This window comes from Rattus norvegicus, chromosome 6 (assembly GCF_036323735.1).
Source record: "Rattus norvegicus strain BN/NHsdMcwi chromosome 6, GRCr8, whole genome shotgun sequence".
Classification (NCBI taxonomy): domain Eukaryota; kingdom Metazoa; phylum Chordata; class Mammalia; order Rodentia; family Muridae; genus Rattus; species Rattus norvegicus.
The window spans coordinates 109,694,808-109,721,570 of NC_086024.1; the positions used below are offsets into that span (position 1 = coordinate 109,694,808).

A 26,763-nucleotide genomic window follows, 5' to 3' on the forward strand; every position below is an offset into this window, starting at 1 on the left:
CTATTATCCAGCTTGGAACTTTGGTATCTGAGCCCACAGTCAGGGCATCCAAGATCTCTGGAGAATTCTTAAATGTTTCTAAAGCTGTATGAGCATGTGCCTAAATTCATGCCCAGTCCTATGGGCAATGCAGTTCTTCATTTCCAGGTCCCTCTTGGGCCATGAACATTTTTAATGCTCTTTATGCGGTTTTGGTGTTTCGGGAGCACAATTTCTCGTCAGCTGTCATTAAGTCCTCATCTCCGGAGAAAGCTACCCCACCATCTCACCCATCCCAGCCGCCGCCGTCGCCGCCGCCGCCGCACTCCTCGCCTCAGCCGGAAGGCAGTGACGTCACGGCTAGAATGCACTGACCTGGTTTCACATTTCGCGGACCTGAGAGCCTTGAAGGGCAGAGAAGGGGGCGGGACGCTGTGGTTCCTCGGTCGGGAACCCTGTGTGTGTCGGGGTGTGTGTATGTAGTGGGGAGCAGAGGACCGGTCTCCGCAGCTGCCCAAGAGTCAGCACCTCGACCTGAGTAACACCGTAGGGCGGAGAAGAAAGCCAGTGGGTATGTTGGTGGGGGGCGGCCAAACTTCCTGTCCCGCTCTGGAGCTGCTTCCGGCGGGAGCCGGAAGACGCCGAGTGTGGACGGAATTCGGGACTGACTGACGGACGGCGGCCAGCTGCCCTAGACTGGAAGGTGAGCTCCAGGCTAGTGCTAGCCACACCCGCTCGGCTAGGTGGTCCCGCAGAGAAAGGAAGCCACTGCGGGATCTGGGGCTCTAGAGCCGAGGTCGCCCCCGAAGGGCACAAGGAAGCCGCCCCCTTATGCTCCCCCAGGCGTCTAGCGGGCGGGGAGCGACGGGTCCGAAGCCGGGCGGCTTCGGCCCTAACCCCTTTGAGGAGCTGGGGCACGCTGTTTCTTCTCTTTTGCTTGTTTTTGCGGGAGGGTGTTTGGAAACCAGACTGCCCCCAGAAAGCCAGAGTTAGCGAGTCCCCGAGGCGGAGGCTCCGGACTGCACCCGCAGCCGGGCCTGCCCGCAGACCTAAGGGCCTTCGGCTGAGGCCTTTGTGCTGGCGGAAAGGGTTACAGCGGTGCCCTGCCGGCGTTTCACCCAGGGCTGCCGGTTCCTATCCTGCGTCCACTCTCTTCCTTGGTCAGGAATAGGGACGTCTGCGGACCAGGGCTGGACCTCTGGTGTCTCCTCTGCCTGTCACTTGAGGCCCGTGTGTGGGCTGCGAGTGTTTGCAGCCAGGATGTGTTTTGTACATTCAACTTGTTCTCTGAAGTTTCTCAAGAGAAGACTACCCAATTAGTTTATTAAACTTTGTCTCACTTGCTCACGAGGTTCTGAAATGTACTTAGGATCCACTCGGGAGTTAAATATTATTGATTTGGGATTAAGAGTTCATACATTTACACTAGAGTTTGACACAAAGGGCAGTGTAACGTATGCAAAGAGAATAAAACAGTGCGAAGTAAAGACGGGCAATTCTGGGTGTCTGGAATTGAGACGTATTACTCTTTGTGTTATCGTGTCGTCTGGCAGAATACAGGGCAAGCATCAGAAGATGTGGATTCTAATTTAAGCTTTGTAGCCCAGTAGGTGTCAAATTTAGGTAAATCCCACAATTTCCAAGGATTTTGTTTTTAGTGGGGGGGGGTATGTCAGTGAAGAGGTTTCCCCTTAGGGGCCGGCCATTATTCTGAGATTCTAAACTGCATATGGGGAGTGACAAGCATTTTTGTGTTTTGGAAAAAAAAATAATGCGTGTTTGGGTAAAATATAGATTGGAAAGGGTAATTTTAAAAGGCAAGGTGACCACGCAAAAGTTTGTGCTAATAGTGTAGTTGACCAAAAAAGAAAAGGGTAATTGAAAGGTACTGAGAAATCTAGATAGCATCCTAGGAGGGGTAAATTTGGGGTCTGATTATTATTGATGACTGAGACTATGTAAACATGTAGGATGAGAGAGGTTGCAGCTGAGTGGGAAGTGGAGTGGCGATAAATGAATGAGATAATTCAAGAAGAACAGGTTTGCTGGGGGAGATGGTAATCTGCCTTTAGACGGGGTTTGGCTGGAGACGCTGATGTAGAATTACCCCACAAGCAATTAATAATGAAAGCTTGGAATTGAAAAGTCGGAGCATGGGGTTGGGGATTTAGCTCAGTGGTAGAGCGCTTGCCTAGGAAGCGCAAGGCCCTGGGTTCGGTCCCCAGCTCCGGAAAAAAAAGAACCAAAAAAAAAAAAAAAAAAAAAAGAAAAGTCGGAGCGAAGGGGTGGGGAATTGGGTATCATGTGTCACGTTATTTATCCTCTATCTGAGTGTTTATCCAGTGCTTTCTGTGTAGTCACGTGGAAACTTGTATGGAGGTCATTTTAACCCACAATAATGACTAAGTTAGACGTGGGTAGTGACTTCAGGGTTCCTTTTGGGAACATGTAAAATTAGCCACGCATCGAGGTACACGCCTGTAGTCTCAGTGTTCGGAGGTGTGAGAAGATGTGAGCAGGAGTGAGCGGGAGTTCCAGGTCAGCCTATGTTAGAGCCTGTCTGTGAACCCTTTCAGCCCCTCCCCCAACAGCCTAACAACCAAAACTGAGCATGTGTGTGATTTCAGAACTATGAATATACTAAAGACAGTTTAACTGTACTTGTCAAAATGTGTGAGAGGATCTGGGCTTAGTTCCCAGCACCCCACATGGTGATTCCTAACCTTCTGTAACTCCAGTTCCCTCTGCCTCCATGGGTCCTGCATACATGTGATGTACAGACATCATGCAGGCAAAATACCAATGCATGATAAATAAAAACTAAAAATCTTAAAAATGAACTGTTCCAGTGAAACATCATTTTTGAGACAAGGACTCAACTATGTAACCTCGGCCGGCCTGGGAACTCAATATGTAAACCAGGCCGGCCTCAAACCCCTAGCAATATGCTTACCTATATTTCTAGAGTGCTGGAATTGAAGTGTGTGCCACCGTGTCTGTCTCCAAAAAATACTAATTTTTTTATAAAAGATTTGCGTTGCAAGAACAAAATTTTCATTTCAGCTTTTGAATCCGGTTAGCTAGGTAATGGACCTGGAATTGGCAAACCTAGCTTGTGCACGTCCATTATATTGCTGGCTGGTGTGCTTAGCAAGTTCTGTGCTACAGATGAGGTCTACGGAGGACACTTGATGAGCCACTGTGCTCTGAACACATTGCTTCCTTTTTATTTCCAGAGATGATCTTGCAGTGTGGTTCATGCTAGCTGCAAACCTCCCTGTTCTGCTTCAGTCTTCCCACTGCTGAGCTTGCAGATGCCTGCCACCACACCTTTTTCCTGTCTTCACTTTATGGATCTCAGACTCCCAATTTTACCAGCAGTTCCACCAAATTAAGTGAATTCATGTGCCAAAGTCCATGGAGGCAGGGAGTTATCCAGGAGATTCGGGTTAGGGAACTAGCAAGGTCTGTGCTCAGCGTGGATAGACAGACCTTAGGTTCAGTGTCCAGTAGGGACCCGGGAAAAAGGAAGGGTGGGAGGGAGGAAGAATGCAGATGAATCCATTGCATCTGTGTGCAAACAGTCCCATTGCCCCCACCCCACCCCACCCCACCCCACCCCGTGTGTTGGCTTGTTTGTCTTCAATACTGGCGATTACACTCGAACATTGTGCTATGCTATGCAAGTGCTTTGCCTTGAGTTACACAGCTAGACTTGAGTACTATTGTAAACTTGATTGTTTTTGTCTTTCTGAGATCACAATAGCCCAGACAGACCTTGACTTTGCTGTAGAGCCCACTCCCCGAGTGCTGAGGTTGTAGCTTTGCACCACCAAGCCCCTGCTAGACTTATCTTTTAAATGATCAGAATGGCATAATTACCTTTTAGAATAAGAAAAAAGAGTAAGTCACACTTTCCTGTTAAACAATAAAACTGCTGTTTTATCTGTGAATTTCTTTTTACTTTTTTCTTACGATGTAATTACTGTTAAAATGGGAAATAGGTTTGTAACCGATGTTTTATTGCATGGTCTTCAGTGTGTGTGTGTGCGTGTGTGTGTGTGTGTGTGTGTGTGTGTGTGTGTGTGTGTGTCTTATGAATCAAACCCAGGGATTTGCACATGCTGGGCAAATGTTCTACCACTAAACCGCATCCCTAGTCATAACTGTGTTTCGAAGTGACAATGCCATATTTAATAGTCAAGAGTCAAGCCCTATATAGTACGTATGTGTTTAAGTGTTCTAAAAGATTATTGTGTGTGTTGCTTCCAGTTCTTTGTCTTATATTTTCAATGAGCATCTTTGGGAATATAGCTTTTCCATATTTTAAGACCCTTTCATAGCCACGTATATCTGTAATCCCTCCCAGTGCTCAGGAAGGGATGGGAAAATCATTGACAGTGGAGGCCAGCTTGGTCTGTATGTGAATTTCAGGCAGTCAGGGCTTCATTAGAAGGAGGAACTTTTGTGTGGACTGGAGATAAGGCTCAGTGGTTAGGAGCACTTGCTGTTCTTGCAGAGAAACAGAGTTTGGCCCTTAGCATCCACACAGGGCAGCTTAGAACCACCTGGAACTCCATGGAGCTCCAGGAGAATCTGATTCCCTCTGTTGGACTCTGGACACTTGGACACACAGGGAGTTAGTTACACGTGCATGAAATAAAAATAAAGATTTAAAAATTGAAGATAGTTATCAAAGCATATTGCTTTTTATAGGTTTTGATACTTTTTGGGCTTGTTCTGCTTTAAAACACATGTTATAGGCTGAGTGTCTGCTTATGGCTTTTGGACATAAAGGGATGCCTTTGTTGATTTAGCTGCATTTGCTGACTGCTCTTAATGTTGTGTCTTTCTCTTTTTTTACCCTTATTTTAGGTTAAATTGATTACCAACCTAGTTCAGCGTCTTACAGGAAGTGTTCTGTTTTTTAAAGGGATGTGAATGTAACAGGAAGGTGTCATTGGCTGAATTAGATGTGACCCTGTCCCCCCGAACAGCTACAGGATTTCAGAAGCTGAATCAATGTTATCAGATGAGTTAGAATCCAAACCAGAGGTGAGCCCACTTAGCTGTGTCTTCTTAGACCGTTGGTCAGGAAACAACGTGAGTGGCTTAATCGTAAGCATTCTTGACTTCCAAAGCCAAATGAGATTTACTTCAGTGCTTAGTTTATGAGTCTTCTGTTACTAAATGCTTTCTTAGAGACTTTATTATTCAGTTTCCATCTTCGTGAGTTTTCTATATCTGCTATTTAAGTATTTAAGGAAATACTTAAAGTACTTAAACATGATAAGATAGGTTCTATTTCTAAAGTATATTTATATTCATAGTTGTAATATTTATGTATGTATATATTTATTTACACGAATCTTGTTAATATGTATCTGAAAATAATTTTTCTAAATATGATTTAAGCATTTTATAATTTCTATCATTTTTCATACTTTAATCTTAATAAGTTTGTGTTTACTAGAAAAGTCACTAAATTTGAAATCATTTCTTAATTTTGAAGACTGGAACTTTAATTATATCATCTTAGACAAGTCTGTGTTTCAGGATGATTCGTCATTTGTAAATACGTGTTTACTTAGGAATTTAGGAATAAGTGAAAAAATACCCAGGAAAGTGCTCTCTAATGTAATCAGTACAGTGCAGTTGACTTAAAACCAAGGGGGCTCATCATTTTAAAACCCACTTTTATAATTTTTCTATGATAGAAAATGACAGATCAGTTTAATTTTATAAATCAACTATTGTGTAGAGCAAACACCTTGATAAATGTAGTTAATCTAGTTTTTCTATGTATATGACTGAGACAGGAATAAGACTTAATTATATTATCACTTGTTTGATAAATTTAAAGTTGAGATTCATTCTGATTCTCAGTTTTGCTGTTTTCCCCTCCTCAGCTCCTGGTTCAGTTTGTTCAGAATACCTCCATCCCCCTGGGACAAGGGCTAGTAGAATCAGAAGCTAAAGACATTACTTGCTTATCCCTCCTTCCAGTGACCGAGGCCTCAGAATGCAGTCGACTAATGTTACCAGGTAAAATATGTTCCCTACAGATGGGACAAAGAAGACTTGAGAGGTTAGACGATGCTGTACCAAGAGTAGGATGCAATTGATTTTACAGCTGGTTGATAGAAACTAAAATGTAGGAGCCATATCAAAAGGCAGCCATGGAAGTCATGAGAGCCTCAGTAGTTTAAGCGTAGGAACACGGATGTGAAAGTGAGACAGAAAGTTCATTGTAGCACTGTGGCACTCCCCTTTGAAGGCATGTGCTCAGGCAAGGGAGCCAGAGGAGGAGGGAAGAAGTCTGAAGTAGATGACTCTCTGCATAGCCAGGAGTCATGGGAGCCAAGGGCAATCAGAGTGCTGGAGGCCCCCAGGAGGCCAAGGACACAGAGACTGAAAACATGGCAGAGAAAGGCTGGGGAGCCAGACCGCAGGGATGGAGGGAGTGGTGTAAAGGCTAGTGTAGTTGAGGAAGTGATTATGTAGTTCTGTTCATTTTTTGGTTTTTGAGACAGGGTCTGGCTATGATCTGTGACTGGCCTAAACACACAGTGACCTACCTGCCTTTGTGTCTGCTGTAATTAAAGGCTGTGTGCTACCACTGGCCCTATATATTTTTAAAGACCTTTGATCCTCCTTTCTGTCCTCCTTTCTTTCTTCCTTCCTTCCTTCCTTCCTTCCTTCCTTCCTTCCTTCGCCTTTTTAGAGATATACTTGAATACCAGCTTATTAGATTATAAACTATTGCATCTGGACCTTTCTATCTAACTTAATCACTTCTCTTCTAAGTATGATATATATATCATTTCATACATGACGTGATTTATAAAAAAAAAAAACCTACAATATTTGGGGCTAGAGAAATGGCCTAGCAGTTTAAAGCACTTTTTTTTTAAAGATTTATTTTATTTTATTATATATAAACACACTATAGCTGTCTTCAGACACCCCAGAAGAGGGCATCAGATCCCATTGCATATGGTTGTGAGCCACCATGTGGTTGCTGGGATTTGAACTCAGGACCTCAGGAAGAGCAGTCAGGGCTCTTAACTTCTGAGCCATCTCTCCAGCCCTGTGAGACTCATCCTTATTGTGGCCATGTTTCATTTAGTCTCAGCATGGTATCCTGCCATATTTACATACCACAACTTTTTTGTTCATGTCTGAATTCTCCGATACTGTGCTGTGATAGCTAGAGCTATTATAAAGTTTATGTTCTTAAAATAGTTTTTGGTGTGTGTTTGGTAAAATACACATGGCGTAGAATTACCATCTTAAATTAGCATTTACTGTATAGTTGTGTGATATTAGGAATATTTACATTATTGCCCATTTTTATTCTTAGGATCGTGCTTGCCATCTGCTAAAAGAGGAAAAAGTGTTACCTTCCTTTAATATATATAAAATGAATGAAAGCCTCTGAAAATATTATATATGTCATATGTCATCATGGTAGTGTAATTCCTAATTGTATTGAGCCATACATATGGCCTAGCTCTTCCCTTTTTTAACACTTGGAACACTTCCGTTTTGGATTTTTGAGACTGGGTCTCTATGTAGTCCAGGCTGTTCTGGAACTCACTCTGTAGACCAGGCTAGCCTTGAACTCGCAGAGATCTACTTGTATATGAATTTCTTTAGAGCAAGTCTTTAAATGACTTCTGTACATTCAGTGTAAACCCAACTGTACTGGAGTACACTGGTTCTTCCGTAAGCCTGCAGTGCTTTCCCAGACGATTGGCCCCCCTGGGATTATTCTGAGGCAGTTTTTGTATTCGCAAAAAAGAGAGCACAGTCTACTCTTGAAGGGTGCTGGAGGGGTTGGGGATTTAGCTCAGTGGTAGAGCGCTTGCCTAGCAAACGCAAGGCCCTGGGTTCGATCCCCAGCTCCGGGAGGAAGAAAAAGAAAAAAAGAAAAAGAAGGGTGCAGGAGCGAAGTCAGGTGTAGTTCTTAGGTGCGCTGTATTGAAAGCGTGAGTTTCCTGGAGGTGAGGGCTTTATAAAGCTATGGCGTTTTTCCTTCACTAGATGAAACTGCAAATCATGCTAATTCCTCCAAGGAGGTCCCTTCTTCAGCTGTTTTGAGGAGCCTTCAGGTGAATGTGGGCCCAGACGGAGAAGAGACAAGGGCTCAGACTGTACAGAAGTCCCCAGAGTTCCTGTCCACACCAGAGTCGCCTAGTTTGTTGCAAGATCTACAGCCAAGTGATAGCACTTCGTTCATCCTTCTGAACCTAACAAGAGCAGGTATGTTTAGTCTTTTCTGAATATCACTCATTTTTAAAGTGAAAAAGTTAGAGGTGGGGCAAATATTTAATATATATAAAATGCAAAGAGTATTTCTTATTCGATTACTTTAGCGAGTTTGTGTGATCCGTGACCGCACTGGGTGAAGGAAGAGCAGAGACTGTCTTGTTTAAGTCTGTGACATGGCTGATTAGTAATTCTGCCAAATATAAGAAAAGTCTGTTCTTCACATTTTGGCTTTTGTCATCCCTGTTCCTCTGTGCAGCACAATTTGTGTACAAAATAAGGACGCTGCCTGCTCCTGGGAGACGTGTTGGGTGTTAGGCATGTGTATCCAATGGTAAACTCCTTGGATATGGTGGCGTCTCTGTGTAGCACTGACTGTCTTGAGTATGGGATCTCCCTGCCTCTCACCCATGAGTGCAGGGATAGAGGTGTCCCTACAGCTGGCGACAGAATCATTCCTTGTTTGGGAAATTCATGTGTTGCCCTTGACCAGGAGAGTGAGAGCAAGAAGCAGCTTGGGGGAGGATGCTCAGTTCCAGAAGTGTCTGCAGATGTTTCGGTTTGGGGGTACATTGATGAGGGAGTATCCTTTGGAGAGTTAGGAGTTTAGAGTTCTGAGAGGTCTGGTCCAAAGTAGTCAGTCGGGCAGCTCATCACACCCAGTATTGCGAACCATGTGTTGTACATTCTTGGATTCCAGGTAAGTTTGAAACATAAGTAGGAAGAAGGTAAGTGTGGGAGCCTGGGCAGGGGGACCTCAGAGGGCAGCAGAACAGCAAGTGGAACTGGGAGAGAATGGTGCATAGGAACCAGGGGAGGAAAGTGTTTTAAGGAAGAAAGGATGCTAAATGATACCGACTGCTGTAGAATGGACTAGAGAGGTCAAATGTCTACCTGGTTGCCTTGGGAAAAATAGTAGTTTCTGGAAGACGGGTGGGTCTGGAGAGTAGAGTGTGACTGAATAGAAATACAAGTTAGAAGGTAGAGTTATTTTTGAAACTGCATACAAATCTGTAAACTCAGTGCCCATGATGCTGAAGTAGGAGGACGTGCTTGAGGCCAGCGGAGGCAACATGGTGAGACCTTGGCTCAAACAAATCAATAATAAAGAAAACGTGTTGGGCGTGGGTCACTTACCTTTAACTCCAGCTCTTGGAAAGCAGAGACAAGCAGATTTCTGAGTTCAAGGCCAGCTTGGCCTAAGTAATGACAGCCACTCTTAACTGCTGGGCTATCTTTCCAGCCCTGGTGAGAGAGAACTTAACGGAAGCATTCAAGAGAGAATGACCTGACCGCACACAGGATTGGAGTATTTCAAGTGGGAGGTGGCCTGGTTGCCAGGAAGGAACATTTTGCTTCTGAAACAAGAGGAGGCAGAGTTAGCAGTAAGCCTGTGGGCTGGATGGAGAAACGATATCTTAATTATTTATAAGAACAGAAACTTGAAGTGAGAAGGGAAGATCTAGACTGATTAATTCGGGACAAGTGTCTGGGCCAGGTCTAATGAAAGGATGCTGGCTAATCTTCCTGTGTTCTCTTTCTCCTTTCAGGTCTGGGCTCTTCAGCTGAGCACTTTGTGTTTGTACAGGATGAGGCCGAGGACTCGGGGGCTGACTTCCTCTCTGCTGAGAGCACAGACAGTAATATCCCATGGTTCCTCCGGGTTCAGGAACTGGCCCACGACAGTTTGATCGCAGCTACTCGTGCACAGCTAGCAAAGAATGCAAAAACTGGCAGCAATGGTGAGACTTTCTTCTCTCAGGTTTCTCCATACAGAGACTTGGGTAACAGAGCGGCTGTATTTTGAATTGTGTATAATTGCAGCTGTGTTCTGTAAAATGGCAGAATACTGTGGCGGGACAGAGCACCTCAGTGGGTCCAGCCAAGGTGTTCTCCTGAGGACTCACCACCGTGGAACAGGCCTAGAACAAAAGGGAGCTTATTTGGGGGAAGGGAAGGGGACCTGGAAAAGGGGTAGAGGAAGAAAGAGGAGGGAGGAAGAGAGAATAGAGAGAGATGGGGGGAGAGCGAGAAGTGGGTGGGTAGAGAAAGGGTGTGGGAGGGGAAAGGGAGGGAGGGGGAGAGAGAGAGAGAGAGAGAGAGAGAGAGAGAGAGAGAGAGAGAGAGAGAGAGAGAGAGAGAGAACGAGAACATAGTCCTTATAAGCCACGTTACCTTGCAAGTTGTTGCTAGGTAGCTGCTGGGTGGAGCCTAGCAGAATTGCCGACAATATTGAATGCTTTTATCATAATCATTCTTAAGTATGTAAAGATCAAAATTTATAAAACATTTATATTTAGAGCTCAAAGAAGTTAAAATAGCTTTATCAGTTAATAAAAGTACAATTGTAAAATTAATGTTGAATCTGACTCATAATGCTTAAACTATGTTGATATTCATTAGCCAATTGCTTTATGCTAGTTACTTTCTGTTTAAAAAGTTTGAGTGTATATGTGTGTGTGCATGAACATGTACACATGGAGGATAAAGGTATGTCCTCCCCACTCCTAGGAATATCCCACACATGGCTGGTCTGTGTTTCATGTCCTCATGCTTGTGTGACAAGCATTTCCCCCACTAAGCTGTTTTCTCAGTCTGGTGTCTCTTCAGCTTAGCCTGTACAACTTCATGTGTCTGACGTCACTTTGGAATACGGTCCCCGGATCCCCAGGCAGCTCAGAGGTGTGGCTGTCTTGGTGCTGAGAGGTGGCTCAGCTCTTAAGGGTGATGGCTGCTCTTTCAAAGAAGCTGAATTTGCTCCCTAACGTCCACATCAGGTGGATCCTAACCTGTAACTCCAGCTCCAGAGGACCTCACACACTCCCTTACCCCACATTGGTCTTCAAGTGCAACTCTCATGCCTAACCACAGATCTGTGGTAGATTCAAAACCCCCCATACTAGTCAAACCTTCGTTTACATAACTACCATTAATTTTTAGGTCTCTTGATTAGTTCTCTTTCTGTATTTTCTCATTAGTCTGTGATGATTAAGTTATTACCACACCTGTCACTATTGTTACTAACCAAGCCAAGATTACACACAGCATTGTCAGTTGACAACTATTTGGAGCTCTTGCCTGGTAATCCAGAACATATTTATAATTATTTTCTAATTACTGTTCATATAAAAACAAAAAACTAAATAACATCTCATAAACTTGGGGATTCTACAGATATTTCAGAATATTTATTTTTATAAACAATAACTCCTACACAGAATATTCCATACTTTTGTTGATCTTCAAATGATTATTTGATAGTGACTTCACGGTGCCCTGTATTCATCTAACCATTTGGGGAAGATTTCTTCTAAGATGATTTTTCTAATTCAAAAATCCTGAAACCTTTCGGTCCCCAGCTCCAAAAAAAAGAATAGAAAAAAAAAATAAATCCTAAAACTTTCACCATTTTAGTCACATTTAGAAAATGGTGCCGCCCTACATAGTGAGTCCCTCATCTCAAAAGACAAAAGTTACTTTATAACCTTAACAAGTGTCTTATATTCCGGAATACAAAGTAAATACCACAAACATAAGACACAAATAGTTTCATTTTGTTGGTGAGATCCCCTAAGATTTTGTATTTAATTCTTTCCTAACAAACTACCCCTCCCCTTGCAGGGTCTCCCCTTGCAGGGTCTCCCCTTGCAGGGGCTCCCCTTGCAGGGTCTCCCCTTGTAGGGTCTCCCCTTGCAGGGGCTCCCCTTGCAGGGTCTCCCCTTGCAGGGGCTCCCCTTGCAGGGGCTCCCCTTGCAGGGTCTCCCCTTGCAGGGTCTCCCCTTGCAGGGTCTCCCCTTGCAGGGTCTCCCCTTGCAGGGTCTCTATGTGGCCCTGGCTGTCCTGGAAATCACATCTGTAGGCCAGATTGGCCTGGGAGTCAGAGATCCACCCACCTCTGCCTCCGGAGTGCTAAGATTAAATGAGTGCACCATGCCTAGCTCTGATTTTCTAGACATTGACTTCTGTATTTTGTTGTTTGTTTTTGAGGCAAGGTCTCCTTATGTACTTCTGGCTTTTCTATAACTCACTATGAAGACCAGGCTAGCCTTGAACTTAGAGAGATCCAACCATCTCTGCTTCAGTGTTTTCACGCATCTCAGGACACACATCTTACCTTGACTTACTTTCTGTACTGGGTCACGTAAGGCCTCCTGCTTGCTGGGCATGTGCTCTACTGAGCTAGCATCTGCAGCCCTTCCTTACTACAGCCTGTGACGAGGTCTTACGGAGGTCCCAGGCTGGCCTGAAGGCAGACCTGTTGATGTGGACCATGCATACATTCTTAGTTAGCAGATCCTGGGCAGCATGAGCCGAGGCCTGCTTGCTCGTCTTGCCTCCCTTCACTATGGAACAGCCCCATGGATGTTGTCTCTTATGAAAGATTGGTTCAAATTTTCAAAATTCATCTGAGGTTTACATTTTTAAACACTGGATAACCAAAATGGGGTGAGATAGGAAATTAGAAGGTTGTTCTTATCCTTCAAATGATAATAAATGAACAAGTTGATTCAGAAAATGGGAAATCTTAAGAATGGCCACCTGTTTGGAGACGGGGTAGGAGGGAGGTAGGTTTGGGGGTTTGGGATGTGGAACTGTTGGAGGGTGACTGGGAGGAGAATAAAATCTGGAGCATAAAAATAGGCAGGCAGGCAGGCAGGCAGGCAGGCCGTCTGTGATAAAAACCTGCTATAAGCTCACTCATCCAAAGCAAGTGTTTCCTTATTTCCTAAAACTCGAAGCTCCCTCTGTAGCCTCCACTCTGGGTGTTACTTCTCTACCAACTCTGCTGCAAATGCTTGGGTTCCTTTTGAGACTGCTCAGTCCTGCTACTTCTCTCCCACCACAAAAGCTGGGATTACAGGGGTGAGATCACAGGCGTGTACCACCATGCCTGGCCCCGCAGATGAGATATGTGTAAGGTAGCCTTACTCAATATCACTACGTTTGTCAGAAACCTAGTGTTAGGAAATAAAGCCTGCAAGCTGTGGGTAATTCTCTGGATGTAGACGAAGGTCATGCCTATGCCTAGTAAGCACAGATAGCTGTCTGGTTAACGATTGATCGCTAGCAATGAAACATTTGAATCTGAGTGTCTGAGCAGGATCTTTCCCTGAATTCTAAAATGTCACTTGTTACAGGAGAAAATGTCCACCTTGGTTCTGGCGATGGGCAACTCAAAGACTCTGGGCCCCTTCCTCAAGTGGAAAAGAAGCTCAAGTGCACGGTTGAAGGCTGTGATCGGACATTTGTGTGGCCAGCTCACTTCAAGTACCACCTTAAAACTCATCGGTGAGCAATCATACTGAGGAACCTGTCCCTGAATAGACAAACTACAGGAAAGCGGGAACTCCGTTTGTGCTGGCTAAGATATCTTCCTTTGTCAGGTGTGATGATGCATATACACCTGTAATCTCAGCCTTTGAGATCGACTTGGGCTGTAGGGAGACCTTGTTTCTTTCTTTCTTTCTTTTTTTTAAGATTTATTTATTTATTATATATGAGTACACTGTATCTGTCTTCAGACACCAGAAGAGGGCATCGGATCTCTTTACAGATGGTTGTGAGCCACCATGTGGTTGGGATTGAACTCAGGACCTCTGGAAGAGCAGTCAGTGCTCTTAACCACTGAGCCATCCCTCCAACTCAAGACCTTGCTTCAAAAGACCAAGGTCTCTGGTTCTCGTTTGTTTCTGGGTGGATTCTTGTGCTACCACATTGCTTCAAATTTTTTGAGCTTAAATGATCTTCTGCCTCAGCCTCCCAGGTTTACAGCATGCCAGCTAATAGGAAACTTCTTGTTTGAACCTTGTTTTTGTTGTTCTAGGATCTAAACCCGGGCTTTATAATCTACCTAAAAAAAAAAAAAAAAAAGTACTGTTTTGTGAGCTGTATCCATAGCTCTATGTTTTTGTTTTGTTTTGTTTTGTTAAGATGAGTTCTCACTGTTTGCTCGCACTGGCTCCAAACTCAAGGTTCTCCTTCCTAAGCCTCCCATGCACTGAGGAAACCGTGCATCCCCATACCTGGCTCAGGACTCTTGTATGTTAATAGAAAGATTGTGTTGTCTTATTTACTTATTTTGGGCATGTGGCTGCAGGCAGGCCTCAGACTTTCTGTACAGAAAAGGATGCCTTTGAATTCTTGGTTCTCTTGCCTCTGCCTCTCATTAACTTATTTCTGATAAATATTTAAATAAGACATTTTGCACCTAAATATCTTAAAGAGTAAAAATTCTCAAGTCTTACTACAAAATAATTTGAGAACTTAATATGTAAATTCTAAAGAGATGAGTTAGCTGTTAAGAGCATTGGATGCTCTTCCAGAGAGCAAGTTGGTTGCCAGCACCCACGTGGCAGTCCACAGCTGCCATAACTCCACTTTTAGGGATCTGGTGCCCTTCTGGCCACCTTAGGCACCAGGATATATGCAGTGCACAGACAATTCAGGCAAGATACCTATACACAGGAAAACAAATAAAATAACAACAGCCAGGCAGTGGTGGTGCACACCTTTAATCCCACACTAGGGAGGCAGAGGCAGGTGGATCTATTTTGAGGGCAGCCTGGTCTACAAAGCAAGTTCCAGGACAGCCAGGGCTACAGGGAGAAACTCTGTCTTAAAAAACTTTAAAAAAAAAAACCAACCTAACAACAGTAATGGCAGATCTTCCTAGGGCACCACCTTAAGTCTGTGTGGTGTTGTAGCTGAGACTGGGCTTGTACAGTTCTAACAGCCTGGGTTGGTTTGAGTATCCCCGTCGGGAGTGCACTGTCTGCCTTTGGGTCGGTAGAGATGCTGACGCAGCAGCAGCAGCAGCACACAGCGCTCTCAGGCCTTGGTGCTTGTGACTGTTTTCACAGAAATGAGCGCTCCTTCATCTGCCCTGCAGAGGGTTGTGGGAAGAGCTTCTATGTGCTGCAGCGGCTGAAGGTGCACATGAGGACACACAACGGGGAGAAACCCTTTATGTGCCATGAGTCTGGGTGTGGTAAGCAGTTCACTACGGCTGGAAACCTGAAGAACCACCGACGCATCCACACAGGTGAGCAGCTCCCTTCCCTCCCGCAGTTTCCTCACCTCTGCCGGCCGCCGGCCACTCCCTGCTCCCCTATACTTAAAGGCACAGCGAGGGTAGAAATGAAACACACTGTTGTTACTAGTCCCTGAGGAGAGGGTTAATTCCATTGTCTTGTGCATTCTGTTGATTCATTATCAGTAACCTTTATCCAGCTTTATCTGTGTGAGGAAGGAACAGACAGTATTGTCTTCTTTCTCCAGAAGCCTACCTTGTAGGAAGAAATGTGAGGTTGTCCTAGATGACCTTAGCGCCGCCAGGAGGTGACGGACAAGTCGGCCTGTTTTCCAGTCTCTGAAGATTGCATGGATGTATTTATCGAATCCTGTGAACGTTACAGAGCAATAAATAGGAGATAAAGTACAATCCGAAAGCGAGGTGCTTCTTCTTGTTAGCACTTACAACATGACAAATAGAATGAGTGTCCGAATGAAAGAAGCAAAATAAAGATTCCTTGCTTCTTAGTCCAAGATCCTGCACGTGCTTCTGGAGCCGTTGTTAGAAATGTGTTATTACTGACCTCAGGTCACCATTGAGCATGTGCACCTCTTCCCTGCTTCATGCCACTTCCCAAGTCTTGGCTAAAATGACAGGAGGTACACTGTATAGGAAATCAGAAAGGGAAGTCCATGCACAAATCACAATTGTTCTAGACATAATTTCTTCCAGTTGGCATACCTTTATATGTTAGGATGAAATAATTTTCTCTTCAGTTTTCTTACAACAGTAAATGTGCCTGGAGGTGGTGCACACCTTCAATCCCAGCACTTAGGGGACAGAGGCAGGCGGATCTCTCAGTTCGAGAGCAGCCTAGTCTACAGAGCTAGATCTAGAACAGCCAGTTTTAGACAGCTTTAAAGCCAAACAAAAGAAATAAGCAAAAAGGAAATAGTAAACAGTTCTCATTCTAAGGAAGAAATTAGAATAAAAAACAAAAAGGCTGTGTCTCGTGGTCACATTTCAGAACATTAAGAGCCAGCATTTGCTGGGTGCCCAGTTGGAATTATAAGTTAAAGCAGAACAAGTCAGTCATTGAAAGCAGGACACAATGATTAGGAAAGCATTTTCACAAAGAAGCCTAAGCCTGTGTCTCACTTTCTGTCCCCAGGAGAGAAGCCTTTCCTTTGTGAAGCCCAGGGATGTGGCCGCTCCTTTGCTGAGTATTCAAGCCTTCGAAAACATCTGGTGGTTCACTCAGGTATGAGAGCCTGTGCCCTTTGTAGACCTCAGTACAGTAAGAGAGGAGGGTGGGAGGCAGTATTCTAACAAGAACACTCCATGTCCTATTGGTCAGGTAATAAAGCTCAGGACTGCAGGAGGAAGGTCCTTAATAATTGTTTTCAAAAGGGCTTCTCATCAGTTAGGATCCACTGTTCTCTTGGGATCTGTGAGTGGAGACCTTAGAGATCTCTGCTGGATCTTTTTATATGTTGTTTGATATGTATCCTGTGTTGACACTTTCATTCTTCTGAGGGAAGATTTAAAAACCCAGGGCAAATTGGGAAGGCTGACGTCAGTGGCTGCGAGCCCTGCGGTGTTCCAGGCATTCTGAGAAGCCATGGGCACGTCGGCTTCAGTCTCCTTCTGCAGAAACTGCCTTTGCCCCTTAGGACTTCACAGTAGCCAGCACAAAGAAAAGACTTAGGGCCTGCTTTTTGCTCTGTTTTCCCGAATTCCCTGCAGTTCTGTCAATTTGCTCATCCTGTGCAGATGACTTAATCTTCCGATAAAAATGTTGGTATTTTCCGAAAGGACTCTACAGCAGCCAGATTTGTAAGCTTAATAGAAAATTCTGAGTAATGTTTGTCTCCTGCCCTCCTTTGCCATCTTCCCAAACAGAAATTAGCACTGAGGAGGTAGAGGCAAGATTGTTGGTTTGATGAAGGCAGCAGAGCACTTCGGTGAGTTAGTGTGGAGACCTGCAGTCAGTCAGGGTTTCACAGTTGGGACCGCAGTGCTGGGCCAGTCTGTTTCTGTCGTGTAGCACTGGATGACCTTGTGCCTCTGATCATCTTGCCCGCGCCTCTCAGATGTTGTTGGGAGTGCACGTGGGGAATTTGTGGATGCCAGGCAAGTCTTCCGCCAGTTGAGCTAGGTCTCCGGCTCCTCGCCAGTTTTTATATGGTGACAGGTTCCAAGTAGATGTGGCAGGCTGACAGCCTGTGGGCCAGATGTAGACCCTCATGGATAGTGCCTGGCTCCAGAGTGCTTTGTTGTACTTGTTAAGGAAAACCATCAAACATAGTCAGACATAGGTAAGAATAGAAAAAATAGACATTTTTATGGCTATTAAATTTAAAAATATGTCTTGTTTTTATCTTGTATTCAATGCATGGTCTGTTCTATCTAGTTGTCTCCAAAATAACTCCAGTTGATTTATTTTTAAATGAGTTAATTTACCTTTAAATTTTCTCTATGTATTTTGTGGAGCTGAACCCAAAGCCTCTTGAGTAACGGGCACACATTTAACTGTAGAGCTGCAGCCTCAACCCAGATGTTGGTTCCTTTAGATAGGGACCCCATAGGGCCTGACAGTGCTTACTCCTGGTGTTAGGGCTTCCGTGACTGTAAGTCTGTTTGCATGTTGTTTGTTTGGTCAGTCTGTTACACAGTTGAGTTACTAGGGTCCTATGGAAACTATGCTCTGACTTTGTCAGCTTCCTTTTCTGTCTTTTCCCCCAGAGCTGGAGATTGAAGCAGGGCCTCAAACGTGCTGGGTCAGAACTCTGCCACCGAGCTGTTCCCAGCTCCTGCTTTGTGTTACAGCTTGTTTTTCTGTGTCAGCAAAGATAGAGCCAAGCTCTAAAACCTTCCAAACATACTTCCTATGTCCATCAAGACCACACAGGGTTTGGTTGTCAGATCTGATCAGTGGGTTCAGGTGGTGTCAACCAAGTCCCTATGTTCTCTCTTAATCTTTCACCCTTGTTTTTTAACCTGATAGTTAATTGGTAGTTTTCCTTAGTTCGGTTCTTCACATTAGTTAGAATTCTTCTATATGTTGGATCCTCCTCCATGGAGTAGGGCTATTTGATCAATTACACAAGTAAATGGCAAGTTAAATAAAATGCTTCTCATTATGGGCTTGCTGGTTTTGTTTGGTTGGTTTGGTTGGTTGTTTGTTTGTTTGTTTGTTTGTTTTCTCAAGAAGGCCTGGACTGGAACAAGCTACCTAGACCAAACTGGCCTTGAATTTAGAGTGATCCTCCTGCCTCAGCTTCACAAGTTCTGGGACTATTGGCATGTCCAGTCTTCATTGTGAGCTTTTAGAATAAGGAACTGGTGCTTTGGTTACCTGTAGGGCAGATTAAATTGGTTTCTTGACTTATTTTAGGGTTGTTTATAGCTAGTACATAGACATAGTTAGAGAGTACTACTGTCCTTTCAGAGAACCCACATCATGTAACTGCAGTGCTAGGAGACCTTACACCCTCTGATCCCTGCTGGCATCTGCATGTAAGTGATGCACATAAACCCACACAGAAGCACACATTTCCATATAAATTAATCTTAAAAAAAGAATTGTTTGTTCCTCCTTGGGTCTGTTTGTTTGTTTGTTTTTTCTAAGATGAGTTCACTAAAATCTACCTGTCAACTTTGGGAATTAAGGCATATACCCCATGCCCAGCTATTCTTGACTCTTTTAAAATAAGGCTTTGGTCAGGCCACATAGCTATTGCCTAGCACTCAGGAGGGTAACACGGGATTGCCATGAAATTGGAGCCAGCCTGGACTATATAGTGAATTCCAGGATAGCTGGGTCCCACAAGTGAGGTGTCTGTAAATAAAAGAATAGAAATGGGGGTTTCAGTCTATAGTTAAGAGTGTCCTAGGACTCACTGTTGTAGCCCAGGCTAGCTACATTTTTTTTTAAACTTCCTGCTCTTAGTCTTCTAAGGAATGTAGGCACATTAACTCTTCCATAAATCTGTGTGACACTTACTTGGGTTTTTCTAATCATTAGCCATTTAAAATAGTCCTACAGTAAATAATCTGTATGTGGGTTATTTCCTGTTGTAACTGAGGGTAGATTTTGAAAGGTGGGACTCCCAGATGGACAGAGTCTCTGTATTTCTAAGTAGTGCTAGATTCCCCACCACAGATAGGTTTTTTGCATTCTCCTCAGTAATGAAAATGAACATTGCTGTGTAATGTTTTTGCCAGTCGTAAATTGGCTCTCCGTATTTACGAATTGGGGGATTTTGTCTGAAATTCCTGTTCTAGCTCCTCTTAGATGGGCAGTGGAGGTGGTGGTGACGCCTTTAATTCCAGCACTTGCAGAGGCAGAGGCAGAGGCAGAGGCAGAGGCAGAGGCAGAGGCAGAGGCAGAGGCAGAGGCAGAGGCAGAGGCAGAGGCAGAGGCACAGAGGCACAGAGGCACAGAGGCAGAGGCAGAGGCAGAGGCAGAGGCAGAGGCAGAGGCAGAGAGGCAGAGAGGCAGAGGCAGAGGCAGAGAGGCAGAGAGGCAGAGAGGCAGAGGCAGAGGCAGAGGCAGAGAGGCAGAGAGGCAGAGGCAGAGAGGCAGAGAGGCAGAGGCAGAGAGGCAGAGAGAGAGGCAGAGAGGCAGAGAGGCAGAGGCAGAGGCAGAGGCAGAGGCAGAGGCAGAGGCAGAGGCAGGCAGATCTTGGTCTACAGAGCAAGTTCCAGGACAGCCAGGGCTACACAGAGAAACCCTGTCTCAGACAGACAGACAAACAGTCTGGCAGAGCAAGGCTTACATCAGCACATGGCAACAGTAGCCAGAACTGAGAAACAGCTGTCCTTCCCCTGGGGAAGTGCTCCATTTCACTCCTATATGCTGCCTGCCCTGTGGACGTGAGTGTTTGTCTGCGGAAAGTGGTTTGGGACCTTTGTTCTGAGCGTGCCTGTCTGGGTAGATGAGTGAAGACTGATGGGGACTCATGAGCAGACCATTTATGTTAAGAGAATCATTTGTTAAAGACCTTGAGTCTCGGCAGGAAATAGGACGTGGGATATTATGGACCTAGGTTTGTAATGAATCCTTGAGGTAGATGTGAATTGTTGGTTGATGAAAGACGGTTGGAAAGGAAGTAAGTATTTTCTGTTGTAAGTGCCATGATACCATATTGAAGAGGCTGTTTTGGAAGGCTGTGGTCTAGAAAGAGGAAGTGCCGGGAGACAGTACATGTGCCCTCCTGGGGTACCTTTCTTGCCTTCCTCATGTACAGAAGGCTGTGTCCAAAGAGCAACCTTCTTTAAGTCTACCTGACTGCCATCAGAACTGCCAGCTGCCTTTTGGGCTGCCCAGTCTTAACGTGGTTCCCTTTGCAGGAGAGAAACCTCATCAGTGCCAAGTCTGTGGGAAGACCTTCTCTCAGAGTGGAAGTAGAAACGTGCACATGAGAAAGCACCACTTGCAGCTGGGGACAACTGGGAGTCAAGAACAGGATCAGACTGGTGAGGATGGTCAGAATGGACATCTGTGTTCCACAGCCAAGTCATTGGCTTGCCTTGGCTTTTTGGACCTCTGGAGAGACTTGGTTTCATTTGATAGCTTTATAGTTTGTAACAATTGCACAGTACAGTCATCTGCAAACTTTCAAAGCATAACTTCTCACTGCTCATGTTCCTCTCTTAAAATAAACTCGATAAATGAGCTGAATTATAAATTCTAGAACACTTAGCTTTAAAAGTTCAACTAGGGCTTTACCTGCAGCTCAGTAGAGTGTATCAGACCCTGGTGTAAACACTACAAAAATATGCATACACACATAGAATGAATGAATGAATGAATGAATGACAATTGCTCTGATGGCTTATGCCTATAAATCTACTTGGAAGGCTGAAGTGAGCAACAGAGTAAGACCCTTACCTTAGGAAACAAAGGCCAGGTATATTGGCCCATGCCTTTAATCCCAGCACGGGTGAAGTACAAGTTGGAGACCATAGATTAAGGCCAGCCTCAGAAATCAAAACTAGGAAGTAAGCAAATGTTCCTCTAATGAGGTTGAAGTCAACTAGTGCTGGTCTATGATTCAGCTTTTAAGGAATAGGGACATAAAAGATGTCTGTAACTAAAGATTTAAAATTTTTTATTTATTCTTGTTATCTGAAAGTGAGTAAGTGAAAGACGAAACACTTATGGTTCTGAAAAAGGTGGCCGGCTTCCTGGTGAAGGGAGCTTAGGACCAGGCACAGTGACTGCTGTATGTCTCTCACCTCCTGTTCTCTGTGCAGCTGAGCCACTAATGGGCAGTAGTTTGCTTGAAGAAGCTTCAGTTCCCAATAAAACCCTGGTGTCTATGAATCCCCAGTCCAGCCTTGGTGGAGAGACCTTGAATCTACCAAATACCAATTCTATCCTTGGAGTTGATGATGGTAAGACATTTAATTCTTTATTTGGGGGAAACAAGTTGTAACTAGTGACTAAGGAAATAGCGTATCTCCAAAATGGAGGTTTGAATATTATCTCTTGTATGATTCTGTGATTGAATAGTATTTATACTTACTCTCTGGGGTGGATAAATGAATCCTTTTTTAAAAATGATTAAATATGTTAACACAAAAAAAATTGAAAAGATAAAATTATCTGTAATCCTTAGCATCCTAGCCCAACTGTGTCTGTCTTTCCTGTTGCAGTTATGGAAGAGCTTAACTTTTAAACATTTAAACAGAGCATAACCAGGTTTTACAGAGGAGACACAGAGCAGTTTCTCCATACCTTCAAAAGCCATATCTACTGGAGAAAAGAAAGGGCCCTCTAGGAAACAGTTGCTCCTCTGATATAGAAATTTCACCCAGCTTACACAGGCCAGGCCCTCTTCTCTGAAAAACTTACCAGGTGAGGTCAGCATGCATTTATCAGTGCCTACTGTGTGCCTGGCACCATGGGAAAGACAAAAGTTGGAGACAGGGGCCATGAGCTCTATTGAGAAGTGACAGCTGAGTATGACTGTGTGAAGGAGCACCGTTGAGTAAATAGGTGTGATCACACTAGCAAACACCACTGTTCAGTGCGTGCCGGGAGAGCAGACGGAGCTACAGATCCTTCAGGAAAAACCTGATCGGTACAACCACTTCCAAAGACCTTCATGGTGATCCCACTGATGAACGTACTAGGTGTAGGATCATGTTTTAGTCATTTCTGTCCTTCACAGTCTGAAGTAAAAGTGACCATGTTTTTGTAACTTCTGTGTGGAGCTTTCAAGGCCTAAAATGTACTACCCAGGTCCGCCTGTTGTTTCCTGAGCAGTACTAACGCAAACCACATGAGAAGACAGATTGCATGGAGAGTTTTGCTGGCCTTGAAGAAGCAAATTCCAGGGAGGAAAGGACACTGAGAATAAATTTTGAAGGCAGGATTAGCTCAGGTTCTTGACGCAGACATAGAACTCAGAACAGCAGGACTGTCCACCTCAAGGGCTGGCTCTCGGTCTCTGGTCCCTGCCTGCCCGCCTGCCTGCCAGTGTTTGCTCTATTTCATACACTGTTTTAATCCAGGTAACAGTCTGAAAACTGTATTATTTTAAATTGTTACATTGAAATTGGCCATTCTTATATTAAAGCTTTTACTTCCCACCCTCCTTTTGTAATATTTTCTAAATCCACTGACAATGAAAAACATACAAGAACATGGGGCTGAGTTTTTCAGGGAAGAGATTTTAGCATTTTAATGAGAGCTTGCTGAAGCAGTGGATGGACGTGTGGATTCACTATTCATTGAAGGGAATTTTCTGTTGTATTACAGAGGTGCTTACTGAAAGATCCTCACGGCCCCTGTCTTCAGTGCCTGATGTGACACATCACTTGGTGACCATGCAGTCAGGAAGGCAGTCCTATGAAGTTTCTGTCTTAACTGCAGTAAATCCGCAGGAGGTAAAGCTGTTTCCTGCCCTTACTCTGTCTCTGTGCTTAGTTCAGCATCTTCTGGAGGCTGAATGTCACCCTGTGAGCTGGGTACACAGAACAAAATACTCACATACACTCCACACACCAATATACATAAATACATTAAATACTATGGTTAGATGGAGTGATGGCTCAGCGGATCAAGCTCTCGCCAGGCAAACCTGAAATCATTATTCAGATCCCACACACCAATGGAAATACTGGATAGCTGTGTCAGGCTCGTGTCTGTCCAGCTTTCACTGTGCACACTGGCCTCCATACAGATATGTGGATACATGTTCCTGTACACACACACAACATCTTTTTTAATGTTTCACTGTTTTCGGTTTATTTTTTCACCCACTGTTTGTGCCAGAATACTTTAAAGCATTATAGACCTATCTGTAATTTTTTAGGGTATACTTCTGGAAAGATAAGAATGTAAGAAATAACCATGTTTCCATACTCAGCAAATTTAGTAGTAAATTTTTATCCTCCAAAATTTAGTTTCTGTCTTTTATCTCCTCAAAAATGTCTTTGGTTGTCTAACTTGAATCAGAATTGAAACAAGGCCCACGCATTGCATTTGGTTAGTACACTGATGTGTTCCTTTGCTGCTGTGGTTTAAACACCATGGCCAAAAGCATTTGAGGAGGAAACGGTTTATTATAACTGATAGGTCCATGATAGAGGAAAGCCAGAGCAGGAACCTAGACTCTGGAACCGAAGCGCTGAGAGAGCATGGAGGAATGTTGCTTACTGGCATGCTCTGCCTGTTTTCTGGTGGGCTGGAGAGATGCTCATTTGGTCGATCGCTGCCCATAAGCATGGGAAGCTCAGCTGGTTCACCCCTGTAAAACAGCAGGCACGGCTCACTCGTGGTCTATAATCCCAGCACTGGGGAGTTTAAAAGAGTGCTGTGCTTGACAGCATGTGCATTGTAGGTCTGCGCTGGGGAAGTAGAGAGAGGAGTAGTAAGTGATAGACACTGGCCAACTAACCAGCAAAATCTGAGTTTCAGACCACCGAGAGCTCTTGTTTCAAAAACATCTGGATCTCCTTCATACACATATACAAGACGGAAACAGATTTCATCAGTTATTACTCAGAACCTCTGAACAGCAGAGTGAAGTATCAGGGTTTGCTGCCGCCCCCAGGAGTCCTTCAGACTTGACCCTGGAGCACTCAGGAGTAGGTTCCCGCTTCAGGACTTGTAACAGACGCAGCTCCTTTTCCTGCTGTCTGTACTTTGGACTAACCGTGTAACGGTTTAGTTCAACACTGTTGGTGCCTTCTGTTGGTTCTTCTGTCACTGACTGGCGGGTACGAGCACAGTCACTGAGCATATAAATTCAGGTTATTTTATTGCCATATTAATGTGGTGGTGCACGCCATTAATCCCAACACTCAGGAAGCAGAGGCAGAGGGATCACTTGAGTTCAAGACCAGCCTGGTCTTCATAGTGAGTTCCAGGACACAGAGACCCTATCTCATAAAACAACAATAATAAAAGCAAGCTTTGGGGGCTGGGAAGATGGCTCAGTGGTTAAGGTAAGAGCACTGGCTGCTCTTCCAGAGGACATAAGTTTAATTCCCAGCACCCATGTTGCTTCTGTAATTCATCTGTAACCTAGTGTCTATTCATTTTCAATTTTATAGTTACTAAACCAAGGAGATTTAACTGACAGACAGACATGAGTTTGCTGACTCCTGGAGGAGCTGTTCTGTCTGATCCCAGAGTGCATGATGGGAACAGATCCAAAAGGCTCAATTATCTGCCAGAACCAAAATGAGTCTGCAGGACCAAGACCTCGCCTTGCCTCTGTTCATCTTTCCTGGCAGAGAAGAGGGATGTCTGAGGGCTTCTCTTCACCCTCCAGCGGATGCAGTCCAAGAGTGAAGCCATGACTGTGGGCTGGACACCTGTAGCTGCCTCTCAGTGCAACGTTTGAGGGTAGACTTCCCAAGAGCGAGTTTAATTATGTGTTGGCTGAAGATTTTCATTGTGACTGTCGAGGTTTTCCTTTGAAGAGTTTTCATCCTAGACCCAGCTATCTTTTCATATGGTTGAATTATGTCCTGCTTCCAACCACAGAACTTTACCAGAACACTGAGTTTTCAAGATGCCTTGTTGCTTTGAAGAAGGGAGGGATGCCAGTTACATTGTGGCAATGTGTTCTCCCTTTAGCAACCTGAGTAAAAGACTCAGCCGTTGGGCTGTAAAAATTAAATTACTTGAATCTCCCCTTGGCCCAGGCTGAGGTACCAACATACCCCGTACACTTTGACTTGGTCATTTTTTGTTTTGTTTATGGGACTTAAACTAGCATGTTATCAGGGGGTTTTGGTTTTGTTTTTTTGGTTTTTTTTTGTTGTTGTTGTTTTTGTTTTTTTTTTTTTAAGTTAAAAACCACATGATTTAGAGGGGCTTTTTTTCCTTTTAAATAAACAAAACAACCCAGTCACCTGTTTGGCTCTTGTTTTAGATCAGTGGTCCTCATCCTTCCTAACGCTGCTACCCTTTAATACAGTTCTTTATGTTGTGGTGACCCCAACTATAAAATGATTTTCATTGCCACTTTTTTTTTCTTTTCTTTTTTTCGGAGCTGGGGACGGAACCCAGGGCCTGAGCTAAATCCCCAACCCCTCATTGCCACTTCCTAACTGTGATTTTGCTATTGTTATGAATCGTAATGTGGGTACCTTTTATATATATAGCATATATCTGATCCTGGATTGAGAACGTTGTTTTAGATGTGGGGTATTGTTGTTGTTGTTGGATACATTTTGTGTTTTTTTTTTTTCAAGACAAGGTTTCTTTGTGTAGCTTTGGAGGTCCTAGAACGCATTCTGTAGACCAGGCTGACCTTAAACTCTGCCTCCTAAGTGCTGTGACTAAAGGTATACACCACTCCTGCCTGTAGCAGATGTGTTCTTAGAGGTCGAGAGAATTATCCAGTCATTCTCTTTTTAAGAGAGAGTATCAGATAGAGAAAGGGGACTAAGGATAGGATAGTAGTTCATGCCCCTGGTCCCAGGACTCAGAGACAGAGGCAGGCAGATCTCTTATGAATTTGAGACCAGTTTTGACACATAACAAGTTCTAGGGCAGCCAGGGATATAGGGTTACACAGTGAGACACTGTCTTAAAAAAAATAAGAAGGGGGTTGGGGATTTAGCTCAGTGGTAGAGCGCTTGCCTAGGAAGCACAAGGCCCTGGGTTTGGTCCCCAGCTCCGGAAAAAAAAAAAAATAAGAAGGACCCTGATGAGCCATGACCCCCAACATGCAAGGAACAAACAAATTTCTTGAGTTTGAGGACAGCCTGATGTATATAGGAAGTGTTAGATCAACAAGGTATCCAAACAACAACAAAAAAAAGAAAAGAAAGAAAAAAAAAAAAAAGGAAAAGCATACTCTCTGGGCTGGAGAGATGGCTTATAAGATCACTTGCTTCTATTCCAGAGCATCCCACTTCAGTCCACATCAGGAAGCTCGCAACACCCTGTAACTGCAGCTCCAAGGGATTCAATGCTCTTTCTGGGCTGTGGGTACACACACACACACACACACACACACCCATGTACATAA

General features: G+C 44.2%; 1 protein-coding gene across 7 annotated transcripts; it reads left to right on the plus strand.

Moving 5' to 3' along the window:
- The first annotated feature begins 415 nt into the window (after positions 1-415).
- Positions 416-26,562, plus strand: Zfp410 (zinc finger protein 410). Of its 7 annotated transcripts, none has more exons than XM_063261939.1 (12): positions 416-550; positions 4,913-5,034; positions 5,889-6,024; positions 8,026-8,244; positions 9,801-9,992; positions 13,389-13,539; positions 15,111-15,292; positions 16,434-16,523; positions 20,618-20,743; positions 21,524-21,664; positions 23,034-23,161; positions 24,833-25,638. In XM_063261939.1, exons 2-12 carry the CDS (start codon positions 5,002-5,004, stop codon positions 24,869-24,871), a joined length of 1,437 nt encoding a protein of 478 aa, XP_063118009.1. In that variant the 5' UTR covers positions 416-550; positions 4,913-5,001; the 3' UTR covers positions 24,872-25,638. The 7 variants fall into 7 exon arrangements, 6 of the variants coding, with proteins under 6 accessions (XP_063118009.1, XP_063118008.1, XP_006240400.1 ...); XM_006240338.3 differs by having other exon boundaries at positions 544-682; XR_005505524.2 differs by lacking the exon at positions 24,833-25,638 and adding an exon at positions 21,926-22,127 and having other exon boundaries at positions 546-682; positions 4,855-5,034; positions 23,034-23,165.
- The last annotated feature ends 201 nt before the right edge of the window (positions 26,563-26,763 follow it).

What these genes read in the sequence shown, in the direction of transcription:
- Zfp410 (XM_063261938.1), top strand. Translation starts at nt 5,002, where the DNA reads ATGTTATCAGATGAGTTAGAATCCAAACCAGAG. An exon ending in AGTTAGAATCCAAACCAGAG is followed by an intron (nt 5,035 to 5,888) that starts GTGAGCCCACTT and finishes TCCCCTCCTCAG; the next exon opens with CTCCTGGTTCAGTTTGTTCA. An exon ending in ACATCTGGTGGTTCACTCAG is followed by an intron (nt 16,524 to 20,617) that starts GTATGAGAGCCT and finishes TTCCCTTTGCAG; the next exon opens with GAGAGAAACCTCATCAGTGC.